This window comes from Acipenser ruthenus, chromosome 25 (assembly GCF_902713425.1).
Source record: "Acipenser ruthenus chromosome 25, fAciRut3.2 maternal haplotype, whole genome shotgun sequence".
NCBI lineage: Eukaryota > Metazoa > Chordata > Actinopteri > Acipenseriformes > Acipenseridae > Acipenser > Acipenser ruthenus.
The window spans coordinates 12,839,557-12,864,586 of record NC_081213.1 but is presented as its reverse complement, the minus strand read 5'-3'; the positions used below and the strand labels follow the sequence as shown (position 1 = coordinate 12,864,586).

The 25,030-nt window shown below is 43.8% G+C and overlaps 1 protein-coding gene across 1 annotated transcript in view; it reads right to left on the bottom strand.

Annotated features, from left to right (window-relative positions):
* The window catches only part of LOC117414068 (rho guanine nucleotide exchange factor 3), a 144,668-nt gene that overhangs the window by 103,534 nt on the left and 16,104 nt on the right, over window positions 1-25,030 (bottom strand). The window contains exon 2 of the mRNA XM_058999355.1: window positions 7,891-7,957. Within this exon, the coding sequence (XP_058855338.1) occupies window positions 7,891-7,957 (67 nt within the window). The remainder of the gene's footprint in view (window positions 1-7,890; window positions 7,958-25,030) is intronic.

Here is a 25,030-nt window from a genome sequence, read left to right as displayed (position 1 = left end):
TGTCTCAATGTGTTCCAGTCAGGTCCCAGGACAGACCAGCCACTGTCTCAGTGTGTTCCAGTCAGGTCCCAGGACAGACCAGTCACTGTCTCAATGTGTTCCAGCCAGGTCCCAGGACAGACCAGTCACTGTCTCAATGTGTTCCAGCCAGGTCCCTGGACAGACCAGTCACTGTCTCAATGTGTTCCAGCCAGGTCCCTGGACAGACCAGTCACTGTCTCAATGTGTTCCAGCCAGGTCCCAGGACAGGCCAGTCACTGTCTCAATGTGTTCCAGTCAGGTCCCAGGACAGGCCAGTCACTGTCTCAATGTGTTCCAGTCAGGTCCCAGGACAGGCCAGTCACTGTCTCAATGTGTTCCAGTCAGGTCCCATGACAGACCAGTCACTGTCTCAATGTGTTCCAGCCAGGTCCCAGGACAGGCCAGTCACTGTCTCAATGTGTTCCAGTCAGGTCCCAGGACAGACCAGTCACTGTCTCAATGTGTTCCAGCCAGGTCCCTGGACAGACCAGTCACTGTCTCAATGTGTTCCAGCCAGGTCCCTGGACAGACCAGTCACTGTCTCAATGTGTTCCAGCCAGGTCCCAGGACAGACCAGTCACTGTCTCAATGTGTTCACACCCTGCCATGAATGGATGTGTAATTGAAGCCAAAGGAAATCACAACCTCAGCGGCCCCTATAAGTTACAGTGCAGCACATCATGTGGAAGTCTACCTCTCTCTGTGAGCGCCCCCTATAGGCTACAGTGCAGCTCATCATGTGGAAGTCTACCACTCTCTGCGAGCACTCCAAGGCTGTGTGGTCTCTCACTGGATTATGCAGCCTGGTTATACATCTGTAGCAATTCCCATGCTACATAATGTGGGTGTAAGTCTCACCCACCTGTCCCTTTAATTAGGGTCAGTAGCCTGGCCAGGTTAAAACTTAATTTCCCATAGTTCCTTGCAACCACCCTCTGTTCATCCTCTCTCCCCATTGGCTCATTCAGATTTCCACCCCTCGAAATCTCAGAGCTCCTTAGTAGCCAGCACTTGTATTAAAGCTGGCTAATCAGGCCTGAGGGAGACTCCCTTTCTCAGAGGAATCCCTTAACCTACAGCATTTTCTTTACTTAAATTTCAGTGAATCCATTACCATCCTTAGATAATTCCCGTGCATCCATTCATTTTCTTTTGTTACTGCGCTTTGTCTAAACTGCTCTTTTTGTTTTCACTGTTACTTGTTTAAGTTTAGCTGTTTTTCTAGGTCTGTTTAGTGTTTGTTGTTTTATGTGTGACAGCCTCCATTTTTTCCTGATCCTCCTGATTTTTTCCAAACAACTGTTCACCATTCAACTCAACACTACTGGACAGTCTCAACAATTTCAACGTACTCAATGTTTTCAACCTTCTACAATCACCATCATTTTGGGACACTTTGCTGGACTGCCTTATTTGTGGGTGAGAGAATTTTTTTTTTTTGTTTGGATTTTTTCTACTTTAATTTGATACTTTGTTTCCTGTATTTTTTCTGTTACTTTGTTATTTTGTTACTTTGTATGGATTTCAATTACCCTGCTATTACTGGACTTGTTGGGCCTACCTGTCATTCTCCCACCATTGCCACAGACTGTTAAATGTAATTGTTTCCACAAGACACTGTTTTCATCTGTATCTATTTATTTATCTTTTGTCTATCTGTGTGGGTTGTGTTTGTGAGTGTGGGTTTATTGGAGACCCTCTGGACACCATTCATTTCTACTTTATGAATCTGTTTAGCCTTCTGTTTGTCCCTACATACTTATCTGTACCATCTTATTTCTTACCTGTTACCTGCAATTATTTGAATTCCTGTCTCATCATTATTCATTTAATTCATTTGTTCATTTTTTCATTTGTTGACATTATTGTTCACAATAATAAACCGATTGTTTGTGAAATTGACACCTCTGACGTCCCTGCTTTTGCTGTCTGTCACTCTTGCTGACTTATTTAGCTATAGGAATAGGGCCAGTAGTATCTCCTTAGGGAGGACAATGCCACTGCTTCTCAGTTGTGCAGAGTGATCGTTACACATCAATGTGGCTCATTTCCTCACTGTGACCACAGAAAGTTGAACTGAAATGAGTAAGGAAAGCAATCGTACATTTCTGAGTGACAGTCTGGTCTAATTTCCTGAACATTTCATTCCGTGTAGAAACAATCCAGCACTTCAAAGAGAAACAAACATCATCTTTGGTTATTGCCTTTTTAATCTGTAGCACTGGCAGCCTGAGATCTGAATTATGAGGAGCTTGAACAGAAGCTTTCTTCACTTGTGAAGCACCACCATCAGGTCTCAACACAGAAACTCACGCTACTGCTTAAAACTATTAGTCATTCGAATCAAAGAGCAGTTTCAATAACTACTATGCATTCACTTCATTTCAAGCAGTTACAGAAAACTGGGTCTATTAAGAATTTGCATTGATCACATAAAATGCTTTGATATCACTTCAAAGACACACGTCTCGTACTTCGTCTGCTGTCTACATTTCTGAAATAGTTTGGATTTTAATAAACTAAAAGCATTTTGAGCCAAAGGGAAGATACCGTAACTAAAACCTGCCTTAAAGGGCAACCCTCTGTACAGAGCGAGTCACTCTGACTCCCTGACAGCCAACACATACAGGCTGCTCACAGGATGCTTGCTGCTATCCTGGCAGTGTCCTCCATGCAGCGTCTTCCAAGACTCGCTGAAGCATTCAATCTCAGTCAGGATTGTGAAGAGCCAGTTACAACTAAATAAACTATGTCGTGAAACTGTGCCATGTAGCGCTTGCAATCTCGAAACACATCACAGGACACTGAGGTCCATGTGCATGCAGTGCCAGTGGTTCTGTTTAGTATTTGCAGCTGTTACATCTAATTCAATGTGTATCGTTACTGCACTGCCTCTAGAACTCATCACAAGTCTGATTCGATGTCCTTCACAGGTCTTGGCTCCTTTCCCAGTTCAGTGATCCTTCAGTTTTCAGTAGAAGGCTGTTGTTCTGTTTTGTTGTTGTTTTGAGGGGGTTTCAAACAGGAAAGATAACACCACATGACCTCCTGCTCCAGGCTTGTTTTCTTTGTCTTTTCCTGAGACCAGACTGCGAGTCTGCTCTGCAGTGGAGGCGTCCTCAAGGGCACGAGGCAGGGGTGCTGAGAAATGTGCTGCTCGGGAGAGGGAAATCAACTTGATCTTCATCAGCAGCTTGAAGGGGCTTGAAAGTTGAGCACTATAAATCAGTCCTCAGTTTTTTATTTAGCCACGGGAACTTGTGTATCAACCTTGACATTTAACTAATTCCTTGTTCCAAAATATAATGGCATAATAAAAATACAATACAGATGTGTCCACAGGCACAGAAGCAGAGAATGAGCAGTCGATTGTAATGACAGTGTGAAATCAGATTACTCATCACAGGCACTGTTTTGCTTTGAGGACCTCTGTTGTAAATCGTGTGCTGATCTTTATGAATGAGGTGCCCTACCAGACACTATCCAGAGAGCTGGAAGTCAAAGCCAGGACACTCAATTTCAACCTTGCCTGGCAAAAGGAATGGGGTCTGATTAGAGATTGCTGCTGCATGTTAACAAGTGCAGAGTGAAGGCTCTTCAAGAAGCAGCACAAAGCTGTAGTGGCCGGCAACTCCCAACAAGAGGAGCACGCAGCAATTTAAACTATATGACTCTGCTCTCAATCTCTAGTGTGCAGTTTTATGATGTCATTTTATATCACATTTCGGAATACATAATTGAGGATGTAGCCCTCAGAATTATGAGTAATATGAATATGTTCCTTCAGCCAAAAAATTTGAGTACCGATTTCCAATGTGTTGCAATGTGAAGCAGACTTGTAAGACAATGTTTGCAAAGCCGTGGTTCCATATGAAAGCCTCCACACCGCCCCTCTCGGCAGCTCGCTGGCTGCTGATTCCCTCTCGTTAGGAATGATTAATCACAAGCAGCCGGCCCCCGGGGTGCTGGTGTGGCATCCTCTCTTCAAATGAGTCTCCCTGCCTGACCATCCTAGCCCGGTCACTCGCGACACACAGCTAGACTCAGGCTGCTGAACTGGGGCGGGTCGATACAGAGAGGTTATTTTCATAGTTTAATATTTGTATTGCACTGGTGCTCTACGCTGACTCTGGAGCAATCACTGTAGCTACACACTGTTGTCTGCAACTACTGTCCTATGGGCACTGGAAAGCAATGCATATTTAAAACTAACATTGAGACCCTAGAGAAACTGAAACCTGGACGGGGGTGGGTGTTTGAGAACTAGGTTGAAAACAGAAGGGGTTCCAATGATGGGAATGGCTTCAAAGAGACCACAAAGGGGGCCTGTAGTCCGGCTGGAGCTCATGGCAGCTGGTTACCAGGATGAGGAGTGTTCTGGGGCCTCTCCTGTGTCTGGATTGTTGATTGAATGCAGAACTGGAGCTGGTTACCAGGATGAGGAGTGTTCTGGGGCCTCTCCTGTGTCTGGATTGTTGATTGAATGCAGAACTGGAGCTGGTTACCAGGATGAGGAGTGTTCTGGGGCGTCTCCTGTGTCTGGATTGTTGATTGAATAGAGAACTGGAGCTGGTTACCAGGATGAGGAGTGTTCTGGGGCCTCTCCTGTGTCTGGATTGTTGATTGAATACAGAACTGGAGCTGGTTACCAGGATGAGGAGTGTTCTGGGGCCTCTCCTGTGTCTGGATTGTTGATTGAATACAGAACTGGAGCTGGTTACCAGGATGAGGAGTGTTCTGGGGCCTCTCCTGTGTCTGGATTGTTGATTGAATAGAGAACTAGGAGGCTGGCGGTGGGGAACGAGGTATACCTGGTTCCAAGCCCAGGTAATTGCATAAGGGGTAGAGCCAAGGTGTTCAAAAGAGGCAGCCTCTGCACCAGTCAGGGCAGTGTTCCTGGTACCGGGGAAGTGCAGCCACACATGTCCTTGATGGTATAGTAAACTCTCCTGTTTATCTCTCCTGCAGAGTAACAAGTAACGCTGCACGCTACCCATGATGCTAACAAAGCAGCACTCGGGGGTGGCAGCAAACTGACGCTGCAAGCTGGCTTTACAGAAATGCAAGCACACCTCAGACCACATAGCTTAGCTATAAAAGGATATAGGTCACCATACAAGACCTGCTATTGTGCTGTAGAAAATACACTTTGTATTACCAAAGATTTTTTAGGTCACATGTCATTGTACTGTGGCTCATACCACTGCGATGGAAAAACAGGAACATGTTCCAACTGTGGGACCATTCAACACCAACCTTATCCCATTGTAGCTGCCCTGGTGCTACCATTACAGAAGCAATGCTTTTCCATTGTCTGTCTGTCTGCATTGCCATTGAAGAGCTTTCTAATGGTGCAATGGACAAACTTTTTCGAAGTTTTAAAAGGTTTCTGAGTGTTCTTATGCCTTGCTGGCTACAACTAAAGGTGTAAAAACATTTAGTAACCCTATTTAAAAGCTGAATGTGTCTCAGGTACACAAAGTGTCCATTAACCCTTGCCTCAAAGTGCACCTCTGAGGAAAGAGAGGTAGGTACAACTCGGTCACGCTGGAAATTAAAAGCAAAGATGAGAGAGCAGAACAAAGTGAAGAATGAGATACAGGAGAGAGATGCATGTGTGAAAACTTCTTTAGGAATATCGGGCCTCATTCACAAAACATCAAAGACTGTTTTAAGGAATGTTTTGTTAAGCCCATTTAGAATAATGAAATCAGGTTTGGAGTTCATGAAACATTTAGCCGCAGTTTTAGAGAGGGTTTACTGGTGGTGTTATTGGGTTTGTGCTGCATGAGCGGCCCTGCTTTTTCATGCAGCACTTCAGTTAGATACCGGTCACTGCATGGGGTTGAAACCATGACCATGCAGACTAAAGTGTAATAAGACAGCAGTGTGGAGTAGTGGTTAGGGCTCTGGACTCTTAACCGGAGGGTCGTGGGTTCAATCCCAGGTGGGGGACACTGCTGCTGTACCCTTGAGCAAGGTACTTTACCTAGATTGCTCCAGTAAAAACCCAACTGTATAAATGGGTAATTGTATGTAAAAAATAATGTGATATCTTGTAACAATTGTAAGTCGCCCTGGATAAGGGCATCTGCTAAGAAATAAATAATAATAATAAATAATAATGAGACAGGAGTAGCTGCAATCAAAATCCTCTAGAGAAGGTATGTCAGCATCCTTCACATGATATAGGACGCTTTGAGGAGCCTTTCCAGAAGGCGGTACAGTGCCAGGGAGGTTTGGAGCAGGCGGTACAGTGCCAGGGAGGTTTGGAGCAGGCGGTACAGTGCCAGGGAGGTGTGGCACAGGCTTCATTCACTGGCTCTGTACGTGACAGAGTCGTGGAGTTGCTTCAACACAGGAGATCTTCAAAGAGCGCATTCTATCTGTTAATTAATCCCTACACTAGAGTTCAAAACAGACCAAACAAACTCGCTCCACTACACAGAATAGCCTCCCCGCCGCCCCCAACCCCTTCTTACACAGACAGAGCAGCAATCTACCTTGGGGGCCTCCTGAAACACGGCCGCTTCAAACTAATACTGCAGATGCTTGAGGGCCACTCTGACAGTACAGTTCTGGTACTGTTAAAAGAATGTCATAAGGGGTGATTTCCAATGAGACAAGACCTCAAAAAGCCAGATTGTGATCCACTCAATAAGTGATCCTACACTGAATAGCTCTGTTATTCTGAACACACAGCCTGACAGTCCACTGACCTGCAGCTCTCAGTGCTGCTTATATACCTAGAATATAAAGCAGAGGGGAATAGCAATAATCTAGCTAGAGATTAAATAAGTGTCTCCAAATAGAGCTATGCCTTACTGTGTTCACCTTCTTTCCAGAACTATCCAGTTCGAAGTGGACAGCATGTGAGGTCTGTACTGGAAACAGAGGCCCTGCTAAATCTCCAAGCGTTCCAGCCTGGGCTGCAGTTCCAGTTTCACTGACCTATGCAGTGAAGAGAATGCAGGATACAATGGAGAACAGTACAGTCTGTTTAAGGCTCACGGTCCAGGATACAATGAAGAACAGTACAGTCTGTTTGAGGCTCACAGTCCAGGATACAATGGAGAACAGTACAGTCTGTTTGAGGCTCACAGTCCAGGATACAATGGAGAACAGTGCAGTCTGTTTGAAGTTTCATCCAGTATCAGTCATAAATTCTGTGGCAAACCTGATAAGAGGTCAAGTAGGCCTCACATCATACCTGGGGCTCTATTTTGAAGGCACATTTTCCAACAGCAATAAAACAATTGTAATGGTCTAAATCTAGCAAGAAGCAATTGAGGTGGGAGCAGTTTGCTGCTAGTTTCATGCTGGTAAAAATATTTAATTCTTCTCTGAAATTTTTCCTTTTGCCTTTGCGCTTTTCAAAGTAGGGCCAATGTTTTTTTTTTAATGTAAAAAGCATTATTATTGATGTTTTAAAAAAAAAAAAACAGCACTAACAACCAATCACAGTGCTTTTCTCCTGATCAACTTCACAGCCAGTCCCTCTCCAGCTCCTGAGCACTGCATTGCACAGATATCAAAATGTAAAAATCCTGCAACTTGCTACCTACAAAAAATATCTTGATATAACATATAGTAGGCCTTGCTATTGATGCAATACAGCCACCTGAAATGTATGTGTACTGACTGTAAAGATATCTAAGATTAGCTACACTGTTCAATTATTTTTATCTAACTATACTGTATATTATTAAAACTTATAGGTGACTATCAGATTCATGTTTATCAGTGAGGGAGCTGCAGTTGGGGAGATTTCTGGGAGCAGCTGGTATTAGCTCAGACACGACAGCCTGGGAACCTCTGACCCAGCTGGTAACAATCCCAACCAGTAAGAAAGCGGATTACTTCACTTACCCCTCTGAAACCCCAGCCGTTTCTGGATGGGAGAAGAGAGAAGGAGCTCTTAGGCTGCACTGTGGACCTGCGAGAGAAGAGATGGATGGGTTTAGGGTTTATCAGATAACCCCCATTTACAACAAAGTTACTGTTACGACAAACCAAATCATGCCTCAGTTATCGATGGCTAGAAGGCAAAGCGTGCTCCTGAGTCCCTGAGATTTCCTGTGATGACTGATCTGGATCAATGCCTGTGGGTATGGTTCACTTACAATGCTCCTGTTTTTCACCTCCAGTTGAATGTATTGCTTTGAAGTGATTATTCAAGGTGTGTTCCTAAAAAAGTGTCCTCTGTTTATCAGTAAAATTCCTCCTGCATACCTAACAGGGCCCCGCTCACTACCTGCTCCAGTGCTTGGGTTGTTGTGCAGACTGATTGAGGCCTTTCATGTGTCCTCTGCAGCCATCCTCTTCCCTTACCAGTCATGAACAGTAGGCTGAAGCATGCCCCTCCTTAAAGACATGTGACACAGCTGTGACACTGGGGCTGCCCGTCCCCCCCCGTCCCACTCGCCTGGGACACACTGGGGCTGACCCTCCACCCCCCGGTCCCGCTCTGCTGGGACACACTGGGGCTGACCCTCCCCCCATCCTGCTCGGCTGGGACACACTGGGGCTGACCCTGTGCTCACAGATCACAACTGGACAGCCTTCCTCTGAAGAATCAGGCCTGAGATGCTCTCAACACAAATATCAATAAACATGCCAGCAGCAAGGCACTGAGACACAAGCAACAGGTTTAATAAGACACACCTGAGCTTGTTACCTATACACTGTGGCTAATCAAGCTCACAGTAAAACCTGGAATGCGTGAAACTGCTCTGCAACAGGAGCCTTATTTCCATCCTTGATGTTTCAAGTGGCTCTTTTACTGTATATGCACATCAAGCTACCTATTCGTGGAATCAATTCCCAAACCCTCTCTTATACGCTGCATGTAAACCTGCAGCGCTGCAGTCAGGAGGGGTGTGTTTAATGGGTGCACACAGGTGAGAGTGACCCTGTGACAGCATGGTAGAGTGTGACGTCAGGCCAGAATCAGGAAGGAAAACAAACAAGCACTGCAGTGCAAAAAGAGACGCTGCGGCGCCGTTTATTTATACCAAACAAAAATAAATAAAATAAAAGGTTTTAAACGCACTGCTCACAGAGCAAAATAAAAAGATGAACAAAAACAAAATCTCAAACACAAAACACAGGTCAGGCTGGGCAATCGCCTTCACTGATCCTGTATATTGTTTTAATTTTACTTTTACACTCCTCTCTCCTCACCCACCTAGAGCTGGGAGAACTGCAGGCTTATATACAGGTGACCATCTCCCGATTAGCAACAACAATTAATTAACTCGGGAGATGGTCACCTTCTGCACGAGGTTTTTAATGTGGATGGGGCTTCCCATCCATGCTGCAAAACAATAACAAAACATGGCTCCATCGCTATATTTGTAAACAAACCATAACAATAACGACCATAATAATAATAATTATAACAACAACAACTACAATAAAACAAATACAAAACAATAAACTGCACAGGGGCGGAGGGGTACCCCGTTCTATAAATAAACAAATACATGTACAGGGCTCCTCGCCCTGTTACAGACATGTACAGTGTACTCTGCACACTTGTTTTCAGATTCAAACACTCATAGAAAAGGATTGACTCTGTGTGCATGTAAAACTAGTACATGAAGATGCTGAGAAAAGTTTGTCAAAGAAATCTCTTTAAGTATTACTATATAACCTTTGTATCCATTCATCCTTCTTGCTAATGGGTGCCAGGAATAGTACTGCCTTGAAGAGGGGAATCATTATGAATTTATAAATGTACTGAAAAGCCTTGTGGGTCAGAAAGAAGATTCATTTTGAAGCACTTTTCATTAAAAAAAAGAAAAACCCCATTAGTGGAAATCTAGAGATGTGACTAATAATTAATGACAGTGGGGGTGTATTAACTGCAGTTCGGAGACAGATAAAAGCATCCCACGCTTAGCACACAGAGAGAAAGCCAATCTCAAGCACCATCTCTCAGTAATTACTGTCTACACCCTGTACCATTTCAACCTCTGTGTTTGTCACTCTAACCCCACACACACCACATCACTCACTGCACAGACCCTCTCTCCGTCTGTGATGTCATCCTAACAACCCTATTAGAGCTACTGAGTGCAAACCATGTGGCTTCCCACCGAGGCCCATCAACAGCAGAGCACCTCTCAGCACTCTCTGCAGAGCTAAAAATATGCATACGGCGCGCTGTACACGTGATGGCACTGCTCACAAATGCAGCCGTTAGCTTTTTAAAAGGGTACAGCAATGGAATACTCCTACCTTGGTCCAGCAGGCAGTAGGAATCCTGCTTTTGCATTCAGAATACACTGCTTTGCTATTTTAATGATCTGAAGAGTGTCAGATGAAATATCGCCGCTTCAGAGTGTTATGTGAACAATACAATCTTTTGACTGCTCCTTTGTGATGTGCTGTGAATAAAGTGTGTTTGTGAATCTCTGACTTGGATTGGCTAAGTGTCTCAAAGTCAGCAGGAGCTTTGGAGGAGCTTTTAGATTTCCAGGAGTTGTTATTTGAAGTTTTTTAACATCAAATGTCTGGGGTTGACTTAGCATGCTGGAAATGTATTTATGAATGTGACCTGTAAAGTATTAGTCCTTTGCAAAATGCATTTAGAATGAAAAGCCTTTTCTTATCTCTTTATAGTACAGCAAATTCATTTTAAATGCAAAATACTGCTATAGATATAATTCAATTTAAACAGTGGCAAACAAGAGAAGGATAGTGAAATCTAATGAGGAGATAGGGAGCAAGAAGAGGAGAATAGAGGAGATCGAGGGAAAAGAAGATAGACAGGAGATAGAGATGAGATGGAGAGGAGAAGATAGAGAGACAGAGAGAAGATGGAGAGGAGAAGAGGAGATAGAGGAGAGACAGAGAGGAGATAGACTGGAGATAGAGGATAGAGAGGAGATAGAGAGGAGAAGAGGAGATAGAGAGGAGATGGAGAGGAGATAGAGAGACAGAGAGGAGATGAAGAGAAGAGGAGATACAGGAGATAGAGAGGAGACAGAGAAGATGGAGAGAAGAAGAGATAGAGAGGGGATAAAGAGGAGATAGAGGAGAGGTGGAGAGGAAATAGAGAGGAGATAGAGGAGAGACAGAGAGGATATGGAGAGAAGAGGAGATACAGGAGATAGAGAGGAGACAGAGAAGATGGAGAGAAGACAGAGGAGATAGAGAGAAGAAGAGATAGAGAGGGGATAGAGAGGAGACAGAGGAGAAGAGATGGAGAGGAGAAGAGGAGATAGAGGAGAGGTGGAGAGGAAATAGAGAGGAGATAGAGGAGAGACAGAGAGGATATGGAGAGAAGAGGAGATACAGGAGACAGAGAGGAGACAGAGAAGATGGAGAGAAGACAGAGGAGATAGAGAGAAGAAGAGATAGAGAGGGGATAGAGAGGAGACAGAGGAGAAGAGATGGAGAGGAGAAGAGGAGATAGAGGAGAGGTGGAGAGGAAATAGAGAGGAGATAGAGGAGAGACAGAGATGATATGGAGAGAAGAGGAGATACAGGAGATAGAGAGGAGACAGAGAAGATGAAGAGGAGACAGAGGAGATAGAGAGAAGAGGAAATGGAGAGGAGAAGAAGAGGAGATATAGCAGAGATGGAGGAGATGGACTTCAGTACAGTACACTGTCTAATCTCTCCCAGGAAGTCATTTCCCATATATGGAGCTCCAAGAATTCAAAGTGTTGGCTAAAAAAAGACAAAAACAGTATTGGTGAGTCATCCACAGATGAAATGAAAATGTTCCTGTTTGTGTGTGCGGTGGCTTTCTTCCATGCAGCCCACACATTGGCACCAACATTGTTTACTGCTGTGAAGTGCATTAACCACGCAATAGTAATCTCCCAGGTGAGAAAGGTAAACAATAACATCCTGTATCAATGGAAATGTTATTTGAATACCTTATCACAGTATGAAGCAATGCTGGTTTTAAAAGCTCTGGTGTGTCCCAGAGATACAGCATCATGTCATTACTGAGAAGGAGCTATCTGAAGCATTCACAAGTCTTTTACCAGGCACGGGTCTGGTATCGTTCTGGCAAAAAAACAAATCTTAGGTAAGTACCCTGGGAAAAAGCGTCAGTAATACAATAAATCTCAGCTTGTATCAAACGCCTGCCTGGGATACTATCTTTAACACCTGACACTTCACAGCAGTAACAGCAGGGGAGCCCATTCTGGTCCTGGAGGCATTCCACGCTGGCTTTAATGACTGTACACTTCAAATGTGGAAGCGTGACATACGTGTGCATGTATGGACTGACGGACAAGCTCCTCCATATAGCCCCAGATTCTGATATTAAATTGAGCTGACCTCAAAACACAAAGTACAAATGGAATTGTGACATACATGCCTATACACAGACAGCTCCTTCCTATATCTCAATGACTTGTATAATCCAGGGTAATGGATATATTGGGGTAATCATACTAATTCCGTTAACTGAATATGTCAAGCTAATGAGTGAAGTGTTGCATTGCAGTGAAGAACGCCCCTGTGCCCCGTGATGTTTAATGAGTGAAGTTGCAGTGAAGAACGCCCCTGTGCCCCGTGATGTTTAATGAGTGAAGTGTTAGTGTGAATTGCATTGAAGAACACCCCTGTGTCCCGTGATGTTTAATGAGTGAAGTGTTAGTGTGCATTGCAGTGAAGAACGCCACTGTGTCCCGTGATGTTTAATGAGTGAAGTGTTAGTGTGCATTGCAGTGAAGAACGCCCCTGTGCCCCGTGATGTTTAATGAGTGAAGTGTTAGTGTGCATTGCAGTGAAGAACACCCCTGTGCCCCGTGATGTTTAATGAGGTGATCTTGCTCATACATTCCCATTCCATTGGAGCCTTGCTGAACCCAGCTCCAGCGCAGCAGACACAGGGATCTCTCAGTTTATACAAGCAGCTGCAGTCACTGGAGTTCTCAATTCCAGAGACTGCAATGCAGACACTCCGTCACATTCATGAGAATGGAATCACTTGAAGATGCTTATCGACAGGCACCATAGTCAAGGGCAAACACTGCCCTTTGATTGACTGGTTAAAACAAAACAGCTCGAACAATCACAGTGTTGTGTGTTTGATACAGCTAACCTTGGTATTGCAGCTGGCCAAGGGAGCAACACAAGGCAGACTTAATATATGGGTGGCCTTACACTGAAGGTATAAAGAATATTTAGAAAACTGGCTTTTTATTTCCTGGTATCTCATTGGCTAGTACCCATGGCAGGGGGGTACATTAACTTTCAATAGATGACCAGAAAAGGCACCAGTGTCCTGCACTCACTGTTATATCTCATGTGTAAAGTGCCTGTGTGTCAGTGTCCTGCACTCACTGTTATATCTCATGTGTAAAGTGCCTGTGTGTCAGTGTCCTGCACTCACTGTTATATCTCATGTGTAAAGTGCCTGTGTGTCAGTGTCCTGCACTCACTGTTATATCTCATGTGTAAAGTGCCTGTGTGTCAGTGTCCTGCACTCACTGTTATATCTCATGTGTAAAGTGCCTGTGTGTCAGTGTCCTGCACTCACTGTTATATCTCATGTGTAAAGTGCCTGTGTGTCAGTGTCCTGCACTCACTGTTATATCTCATGTGTAAAGTGCCTGTGTGTCAGTGTCCTGCACTCACTGTTATATCTCATGTGTAAAGTGCCTGTGTGTCAGTGTCCTGCACTCACTGTTATATCTCATGTGTAAAGTGCCTGTGTGTCAGTGTCCTGCACTCACTGTTATATCTCATGTGTAAAGTGCCTGTGTGTCAGTGTCCTGCACTCACTGTTATATCTCATGTGTAACGTGCCTGTGTGTCAGTGTCCTGCACTCACTGTTATATCTCATGTGCCTCAGATCTGTTGTGTCTGACAGTGAGCAGCTGTTCCTATTCCTGGTTTCCCACACAGTTTGTTTTCAAACAGTGCAGTCAGCTTCGCTGCGTAATCAGAAAGCAAAGCTCTCGTTGTACTGAGGTGTTGCCGAGGCAGAGCTGTGTCTCCAAAGGCACGTGATTGCTTAAACACACAGCACACAAAGCCCTGTGCAGCTGGGAGCACAGAAGGAGAGCTACCATGAGGAGAAAACAGATCACCACGAGCTGCAGCCACTGTGCAGTATGTACACGCACACACAGAAGCACTTCCACATGTCAAATAGCAACTACGGGTATTGCAGCTGAGTAACTGTCTGAATAACAGGGGGGTTCTGTTTCATTTCAGACATTGCTAAACTTTAGTCTTCAACTGCAACGTGCATCTGTGTAAAAGACTGTGTGTGTGCAGCGTTTCAATGGAAAAGAGTGTGAAGAAACACTGAATACTGTAGGTAATAAACTGATTACACTGCACTTTCTACAGTGAAAACACTGAATGCTCTAGGTAATAAACTGATTACACTGCACTTTCTACAGTGAAAACACTGAATACTCTAGGTAATAAACTGATTACACTGCACTTACTACTATGTAAACACTGAGGCTACCGTCTGTATTTGGCCTGTACATTGCTAACGTTTAGCCAAAATTATAAACATTGAAAACCTGACTAATGAGTAAATGTCAAAACTATAAACTATGACCACCCCTGCTGAATAAGTGCGGTGCCCCTGTGTTGTGAGAGGACTGTGACTCTGACAGAGTGCAGGAACCCTGCAGTGAAATGATCTGCTGCAGCCTTATAGAACCCACAGCAAAGTAAAATAAAGCACAGCGAAAGCATGGCAAAGCATTGGAAAACAAAGATAGGTAAGGATAAGTATATTACACATTAAAAATGGTAGACCATGGCAAACTGAAGTACAAGTCGAACCATGGGAAAGGCATGGGAAACCTGCAACCTGACTGTGGTGAGCTTTAACATGGGCCAGTGTGCTACGAGTGGACAGGGCGAGGCCACATTCCTCAGGCTCTGTCTCAGCCGTCAATGCCAGGGATGGTACAGACAAGCTCAGTCATGCGCTTATGTACCAACAATCTGAAGTGCACAGAGTTCACAAAACATCCCAGTACATTTATCAACATGAATTACTGGCATTTAGTCATTTATTTATAGCTTAGATAACACCCCAATACAAAGCATCCAGGTTTAGTGGACATATTGTAGTAATATACTGGAAAATGTGCCGTGATGTAGAGAGCATGCAGTGGAGTTATTGGGTTAGCTCTGTATACTGAACAAACAGACCAGCGGAGAAGAAAAGGAGAAAATGTACAGCCAAAGAATGCGAGAAATGTTTTGCATGCTTGCAGTTCCCTATTATTTCTAATAAATAAAGATAAACATTGTCCTTGGCAGATCCAATGAGTGATCCTGGAAGAAGTGCCCGCTGGACTCAGATATTGGCTCCAGTCTTGCCTCAACACATTTCTCCAGCGGGTGCTGATTTCAGCCATGCTTTCCCCATGGTTTGCGATGCCCCTAGGATGATGGATCCAGATACTGTACCAGCACTGTTTAAATCAACAGTGCATACTCACCACTGTGTTTCGCACATTGTTACAGACACTAAACAGAGCCCATGCAATGCTAGATGTTTGCATTTTAGAACCTTGTTACAAAAGGATCTTCTTTAATTCTAAAGGTAAAACTTATTAGAAGCGAAGTCACGTAGACAAACGTTCTGACAGGTGCAGTACGTCAATTAAGCGCTTTCTGAAACATTTGTCTGCTTGACTTAGTTTCTTGCAGCTTTATCTTAGACTTCTGATTGAGCATTTTGAAGTGCATGGATGATTTATTTTATTATATTTTATATTAAACAGTGGTGGTATTTAGATCCAGCATTGTTAGTTCACACATTAATTAACCCTTCGTTTCGGTTCTTGTATCTGCTGTGAAAGTTTAGTTGTCGGGTCTGGAAGCTTCATATTAACAGAACGCACTTCATGTCAGATCTCAGGTCTAGAAGGTTCATGTCAGATCTCAGGTCTAGGAGGTTCATGTTAACAGAATGCACTTCATGTCAGATCTCAGGTCTAGGAGGTTCATGGTAACAGAACGCACTTCATGTCAGATCTCAGGTCTAGGAGGTTCATGTTAACAGAACACACTTCATGTCAGACCTCAGGTCTAGGAGGTTCATGTCAGATCTCAGATCTCAGATCTAGGTCTAGGAGGTTCATGTCAGAGCTCAGGTCTAGGAGGTTCATGTTAACAGAACGCACTTCATGTCAGATCTCAGGTCTAGGAGGTTCATGTCAGATCTCAGGTCTAGGAGGTTCATGTTAACAGAACACACTTCATGTCAGACCTCAGGTCTAGGAGGTTCATGTCAGATCTCAGATCTCAGGTCTAGGAGGTTCATGTTAACAGAACACACTTCATGTCAGACCTCAGGTCTAGGAGGTTCATGTCAGATCTCAGATCTCAGATCTCAGGTCTAGGAGGTTCATGTCAGAGCTCAGGTCTAGGAGGTTCATGTTAACAGAACGCACTTCATGTCAGACCTCAGGTCTAGGAGGTTCATGTCAGATCTCAGATCTCAGGTCTAGGTGGTTCATGTCAGAGCTCAGGTCTAGGAGGTTCATGTTAACAGAACGCACTTCATGTCAGATCTCAGCTCACATTTTCTTCTACGTTGTTAAATTCCAAAGCTGTGAACACTTGTTTGGCCTGATGTGTCACTCACTAAGTTTCATGTTCTTGACAAAAGCTTTTACCTCTTTCTCAATGATTTTGACTTGCAATAAACTGTTCTGTGTGGCTGAGCAGACGCCCTGCTCTACGACAGCTGTTGCAAAGAATCAGGATTAGATTTGTCATGGGTTTGGATTTCAAATAGAAATGAATGAGGACGCCAAAATAATCGGGATGTGGTTCAATATATAAACCAACATTTGTTAACCCATTCCACACCTCCCCTACCCTCTCTCCAAGCTTTAAGCATTGGTTAGGGTTAACTTTGTCAACTCTCTTTAGGATTTTAAAGCCTCCTCTCAGCCTTTTTTCTAGTTCCCTCAGCTTCGTAAGTCACTCCTTGAAGCCCTAGACTGGTTGTTCTTCACTGGTTGTGTACTGCGGGGTTCTGTTGATGTTGTATAATGCACTGGGGAGACTGCAGATGCAGTCTCCCCAGTGCATTATACAACATCAACAGAACGTCCCCTGATTGTACTCGACACTTCTGACAGAGCCACTGCAGTGTCACTGCTGCGTTGCCAGGAGACTGAAGCTGATTGGTTAAGGGGGGCTCAATCATCCCAGGTGGGGTGTTTGAGAGGAAGCTGAGGCTAAGGGGTGCAACTCAGCGAGGGCTCAATCATCCCAGGTGGGGTGTTTGAGAGGAAGCTGAGGCTAAGGGGTGCAGCTCAGCGAGCGCTCAATCATCCCAGGTGGGGTGTTTGAGAGGAAGCTGAGACTAAGGTGTGCAGCTCAGTGAGCGCTCATCGGCCTACCCTTACATCCTGGCTTCTCGGGTCTGTCTGGAGTAGGAAATCCAATACACTCTGATGTTGTCACCTGCTTCCTTTGTTTCTGCTCTGTTTCCTGTTGAACTGAACAGCGCAGGTCGCTATGGAAACAGGCTGGCAGGATTCTGTTTTTAGTTTGGCTGCTTCCCACCCTCAGGGTGACTAACAGCTCAAAATCAATGCAGGACAACAAAAAAACAAGCTTCTAAATTGGTGGCAAAGTGCTTTAAACACGCTGCTCAACCTTCTGACTAAAACTAAAAAACAAGATTTGTCTCCCGACCTAGAAACTCCTATTAAATGGTGTACTTCCTCAGATGGAGGCAGATATGTGTATATATACACACACTCAATATTCTTTACAATGCAGTTTTCCCGTGGTTATACAGTGCATTTCACATAGTTTACCCTGGTTTGCCATGTTTATAAACATGCTTTATTCTTTACAATGCTTAGCTATGCTTTACCATGCTTTATTCCATTTTACTATGGAAACTGTTCTAGAGGTTATCAATGTGTCCAGTGAAGAGGCTGTGTGCTCACGCAAGGAGACTACAGACCATGAGACAGAGATAACCTCGAGCAGCGTCTGTGCACACACTGAGGGTTATCAATGTGTCCAGTGAAGAGGCTGTGTGCTCATGCAAGGAGACTACAGACCATGAGACAGAAATAACCTTTAAATATTTCCTGAACCGAATCCTAAGAATTGTTAATGAAATTACTCAAGAAAATAGCAATATTTATATTTCTTCAGCTCTGATGTTAATCAACAAACCCCGAGCCAAACTAACAAAAAATCATAATCTTAAATGTGGAGAAAAGTCTGTTTTTCTGTTTTCAATATGCTTGACAAAGCTTACCTTTGCTTTGCTTTCACTGTGCTTCATTAAACTTGTCTGTGCTTTTACTCTTCTAAGGGAGTTAACTTGTAAACGCAGTGACTGAACGCAGCCCTCGTGTTTTTAATGCATTGCAAAACCATTCTGTATCTACTGTCAACTGAGACAGGGCAGGAAACAAAACAAACCTCCTCATTCAAGTGCCAAACAAACCTCATCATTCAAGTGCAAAACAAACCTCATCATTCAAGTGCAAAACAAACCTCATCATTCAAGTACCAAACATCAGCGCCCTCTTGTGTCCATAGCATCACATTGCACAGATGAGTTGCTTTCCACTACTGTGAGGTGGGACTAAGGCTGAAAGCTAATTGCACTGTTATTTCAGACTCCATGCGTTTGTTTTTTTAAATATGTGAGAAATCCTTTTAAAAAGATATTTAAGAAGGTCTCAACCTTATAATAAGCCCATGTTGAAAACAGCATAACAAAAAAGAGCATTTCTGTTTTGCGTCCTTGAGTGATAACGGAGCTTCAATTTGCATATATAACCTCCACTTGCTGCAAGTTGTAGCAGGAGCATGATTATTTGGCTCACAGATTGACAAAATGGACAGCAGGTTTCAAAAGGGCTGGAAACTTGTGCTATGGAGGGAAAACTACCTTGGATGAGTGTAAACCAAATGGACAGCCAACAAGGTCTCCCATCTGACAACACAGAGCACACACGGGGTTATACACTGGATAAACTGATGGGTTGTTGGCAGATGTACTTGAAGCAATCTTTATTAATATAATTTTGTGGAATAGATTTGTGGGTTTGCTGTCTGCCAGTATTGCTCTCCAGTCACTGACAGGTTTAGGCAAGTTACCTGCCTAAACCAAGCCATTGCTTCCCTTTCCCAGCCCACAAGGAGCTTCCTGTTTTATACAACAGTGACCCCTGGTGGCACAGACTGGTCACAGCCGCAAGAGCTCTTCCTGATGACAACAAGAAGCCATTTGTATACACTTAGCACTTTGGGTTTTTAGATGACTTTTTTCTGAACATGTAATTTTTCAAATACAAAAAACGCTTAGGTACTTCCTGGTACCTAATCACTTCCTGTGCAGTAGGTCACACAGTCCGATTACAGTTACTGTAGACCACAGAGGTGAATCAGACCTGCAACAGCTTTCATCTCGATTGTACACGTGGTCCTTCAGATATATGTAACACTCTAACCACGAGTGACTAAGATGTGTGTAACAATGCTCATTGTCACCCTGCACTTTCAATCCATGTCCTGTTATCCTGCTGTATACAGGACATTGTCCAGCTTGGATAAACAAAGGACCCCGTTTACAGCACAGCTCATCCAGCGGCTCAATGCCGGATTGAGGTGAGAGCAGAAGCAGCACATCCACTAATTGGACTTGTTTTTATTAAAATCCAGCACTTCAAAAAAAGTCGTTCAAAGAACTTGTCACATAAAACTGACTGGAGAGTCCATGGAGCCAATCATATCTCTCGCTAGTGTAAACCCTCCAATCCCACTCCACTCGGATCACTCTGACTGGCTCATACACTCCACAAAGCCACAACGCTTTAATAAAACTGCTCCAACATTGTCTATCGTTTGAGGAAATAATGCAGAATACTTGACCTCTACATTGTGCAAATATGCATATGTGGCAGGGCTGAGGGAATAATACAGTCAGCACTCACATCTCCTATAACATTGTGACTTCAGTGACGGTTAAACGCGTGTGACGCATATCTGATTATTTCATTTTGTCCCGTTCCAACCCTTGTCTGTTTTTCAGGGAAGACAAAAAAGATACAATGTCAAAAATAGATAGCTGAAAGGACTGTTTTAAAATAAGCAGGCTTCCATTTAGATGTACTGTATTGTATTTTCAACAGAAAAAGTATTTTAATTCAGAACAATATGATTATGAAAATATCCCTTGCAAAAACTAAAGAGACAACACGTTAACTGTAATACAGTACATACTTTTAAATCCAGTACGTATTGTAACGGTATGTAAAATTTCCCATTAACGACCTAACAGCAAAATGAAATCTAAATGTTATCCATGCACAGAACTGTGTAAAACGTAAAAAGCAATGCAATTTAGCAAAATCAAAAGATTAAAAAAAAAACAACAATACAGTTTCCAGAATTCAAACAGTATCCAAAGTCAGTATTCAAAAGTGCAGAATATAGTGCTCGATAAAGCCCTAATGCCACAGTTCACTTTCAAATGAAAAGGCACAAAAGCAACTAAATATCACAGATTAAAAAAATATATATATATCATCACAGTATCTAGAACTGTTTAATGATTAACTGTTACATTACTCTAGCTTGTCTTGATCGCTTTGTTTTGGCTGCATTTTCATTGAAACGGGAGGAAGCGCTGTGTAACTGCACAATATATGACAGACTGATTTGGTATTAGAGAGATTTTTTTTTTTTAACGCGGGGTGTTGCACGGGCAGGAATAAAACCTGAAAAGCAGACAGTCGACTTCACTTCTACTAGCATGTACTGAAATCAATAAAACCCAATGAACTGTTCTGAAGAGGGATTCATTCTACAAAAAACAAAGAATATTCATCTATTGATCTGAAATGAGAAACAGTATTGAAATATCAACCCCCCCCAGTCCTCCCTCCACAGTAACACAACCTGCACCCTGAGATGGGTGGGGATAGATTCCAGGAATAATCCACAGCCCAGCTCCAGCCCCTCTGAACACACAGCATCCTGCCTGGGATCCTGCAGTGTGCTGCTTTCACAATCTCCCTCTGAACACACAGCGTCCCGTCTGGGACCCTGCAGTGTGCTGCTTTCACAATCTCCCTCTGAACACACAGCGTCCCGCTTGGGACCCTGCAGTGTGCTGCTTTCACAATCTCCCTCTGAACACACAGCGTCCCGTCTGGGATCCTGCAGTGTGCTGCTTTCACAATCTCCCTCTAAACACACAGCGTCCCACCTGGGATCCTGCAGTGTGCTGCTTTCACAAATTCCCTCTGAACACACAGCATCCCGCCTGGGACCCTGCAGTGTGCTGCTTTCACAAATTCCCTCTGAACACACAGCGTCCCGCCTGGGATCCTGCAGTGTGCTGCTTTCACAAATTCCCTCTGAACACACAGCATCCCGCCTGGGACCCTGCAGTGTGCTGCTTTCACAATCTCCCCTTTCCTATCAGACAAGTCAGCTGCGGAGCGCACCAGCAGCAGCGAGGCTGGTAGACATGAAAAGAACCCCAGAAGAAAGCTTTGACAGCGCATTCAAAAATATATCAAACCATGTTGACAGTGCCCAGCTCTATTGATACTTCCAAGTATTTCTTTAAAAGCAGAAGAGCAAGCCTTCTGCTTCCTCGGTCCCCTGTTCAATATCATCCTGTTGTGAGCTCTGTCACTCGCTCTGGAGGTTTCAGCTCCGATCACATTGACCCGGTTTTACTGTTACTTGAGGAATCAAGCAAGGTGTTATTTTAAAGAAGTGACCACTAGGGGGTGTCATTCCTGTGATATTGTACAGAGATCGTTCCATTCACTAACTTCCATTTGACAGCTGCGGAGGAGCAGACATTACAGCTGCACGCACCCTAGTGGTCATTTCTGAAACAACCTTCAGAAACAGTAGGAAATCACTCCGAACACAGAACAGCATTTTAAACAGGTGAATATTCTAACATGCAAGGGTATAGAGCATTCCTTTAAGCCATGGTCATTTGAAATGTATCTATTGTACTATGTGTTCAGCATGAATGTTAGAATTTATTACAATAGTCTGGGCTCTCAAAGCTACTTTAACTGATTTCGAATTGGAAATGGGTGATGTGTATCAGTACTTATGAAAAGTAAAATGACAGAGACCTGCCAGGGCATTCCCCGTGCCATCTGAGAACCTGCCTCACTGTATTTACATGTCAAATATTATTGGTAATTGCTGGCCAGTTAAAGTGAGACTGATTTTTATAAAACAAATAAATAGAGTAATAAATAAATAATTAAAGTAATTACCATGCTCGTGGTGAGGGACAGAGAGCGGGACAGAGAGAGAGAGAGAGGAGAGGGAGAGAGAGCGCACCTCAATCCTGACCTGAACACCCAGCCTGCCATTCAGTCATGGGCCCCGCCCCAAACAGAGACGGACAGTATCGTGCTGAATTGTGGTGTGGATTACACTGATGCTGAATCGTGGTGTGGATTACACTGATGCTGAATCGTGGTGTGGATTACACTGATGCTGAATTGTGGTGTGGATTACATTGATGTTGAACTGTGGTGTGGATTACACTGATGTTGAACTGTGGTGTGGATTACACTGATGCTGAATTGTGGTGTGGATTACACTGATGTTGAACTGTGGTGTGGATTACACTGATGCTGAATTGTGGTGTGGATTACACTGATGCTGAATTGTGGTGTGGATTACACTGATGCTGAATTGTGGTGTGGATTACACTGATGTTGAATTGTGGTGTGGATTACACTGATGCTGAACTGTGGTGTGGATTACACTGATGCTGAACTGTGGTGTGGATTACACTGATGTTGAATTGTGGTGTGGATTACACTGATGCTGAATTGTGGTGTGGATTACACTGATGTTGAATTGTGGTGTGGATTACACTGATGCTGAATTGTGGTGTGGATTACACTGATGCTGAATCGTGGTGTGGATTACACTGATGCTGAATCGTGGTGTGGATTACACTGATGTTGAACTGTGGTGTGGATTACACTGATGCTGAATTGTGGTGTGGATTACACTGATGCTGAATTGTGGTGTGGATTACACTGATGTTGAATTGTGGTGTGGATTACACTGATGCTGAACTGTGGTGTGGATTACACTGATGCTGAACTGTGGTGTGGATTACACTGATGTTGAATTGTGGTGTGGATTACACTGATGCTGAATTGTGGTGTGGATTACACTGATGTTGAATTGTGGTGTGGATTACACTGATGCTGAATTGTGGTGTGGATTACACTGATGCTGAATTGTGGTGTGGATTACACTGATGCTGAATTGTGGTGTGGATTACACTGATGCTGAATTGTGGTGTGGATTACACTGATGCTGAACTGTGGTGTGGATTACACTGATGCTGAATTGTGGTGTGGATTACACTGATGCTGAACTGTTGTGTGGATTACACTGATTCTGAACTGTGGTGTGGATTACACTGATTCTGAATTGTGGTGTGGATTACACTGATGTTGAATTGTGGCGTGGATTGCACTGATGTCACTGGGGTCTATGTTGAGAACACCAAACTCATTTCCTTTGTGTCGTGAGCAGCCAGATTCAACCCTAGTGAAATAACCCGCTGTCTGCGCCACCTAGCCCCCTTGCAGAGGAAACAGACTGTGCACAACCTGTGAAGAACGCACCCAATGGAGTCTCTCAGCACAGCCCAGGCCAGGCACACTGAGACAGGGCACAGGAAGCTGCTGCAGCCCCTGATAGGAACGAGGCCATGCCCATGATTCACAAGTCATAAAAAAAGAGCAGGGAAGCATGGGAGTTCCTCTCTAATGTGGAAAAGTCTGATTGCACCAAGTACTTTGTTCCTAATATCACTCAGGACTCCTGCTGTGATGAACGCTCACTTGGATTAGCTGTTAGTACAGGCTGCATCTGATGTCACTTGAGGTCTTATTTGACAATGTTTTTTTCAGTCAGGTTTTATAAATATTATACATTCTGATGTTCAGAATTAGCAACAAGAGTCTTGAGCAGTTTCATGAATCATTAACAGAGCACAGCTTTGCCAGTAGAGCACAGCACTGCCTTCGGTCAGTCTCTCAGTAAGGATATGACAGCACCATGTGTACATTGATGCAATGGCAGCCCCATCCCACTGCAGCTGCCCTCAGTGCAGATCCAGTGTGTTGCCATGTTAGCGTGAGGACAACAAACAGCTCATCGGAAGATCCCAGGCCACTGACACGCCATTCTATTCAATCTGGCAAAAACAAGGGAAAAAAGAATTCTTTCCACAGCATTCACTGTCATGTGATTGGGAAACTAATTGTGTTTTTATCACCTTGCTATACTGTAGCGACTGTCTGTACCACTTCAGCATGTCGAGCTGGTGTACATGAACAAAAACAAAGCATCCCCTGGACAAGGCGCACAGGGCTTGAACCTGAACATGGGGTGTAAAATGAAGTGTGCTAAAATGGGTATGTGAAGAAAGCAGGTGGGCTATTTCATTGGCATGGCTGGTCAGAATCATCCAAATGATACATAGCGGGTGTTATTTTCAAGGTCATTCTCTATAACTGTGTTTATGGAATAAGTCAGTGGTTTGTATCACACATGACACTGAATGCACCCACATGATAAGTGACATGTATCCAGGGATATACTGCAAATATTTTCATTGTGGTTTTGAACTGCATTGCGATTCACTGAAAGCTTTCTCTTGTTTATAGACACTTGAAGGTATTTCTGTTAAAAGTTCTATTGTGTTACGTGTACGTCCAACACCAATAGAAGTGCATCCGACAGCATGCAAATATAATGTATTACTCTGAGTACAATCACGGAGGAAGACTGCTGCTCTTGTAGTGTACTGATAAGGGTCTGATATAAGCACATAGAAAAATGTGTACATACATCACAGATATTTTAATACTGCCCCAGTGTGGATGAAAAAGTCAGTTTGTGTGAGTATGTCGACACCATGGTATTTTATGACCATTTCTCCCTTATCAAGAAAGGAAACAGTCTGTCAAGCGTGTGTGTGTGTGTGAGAGAGGCTCCAGG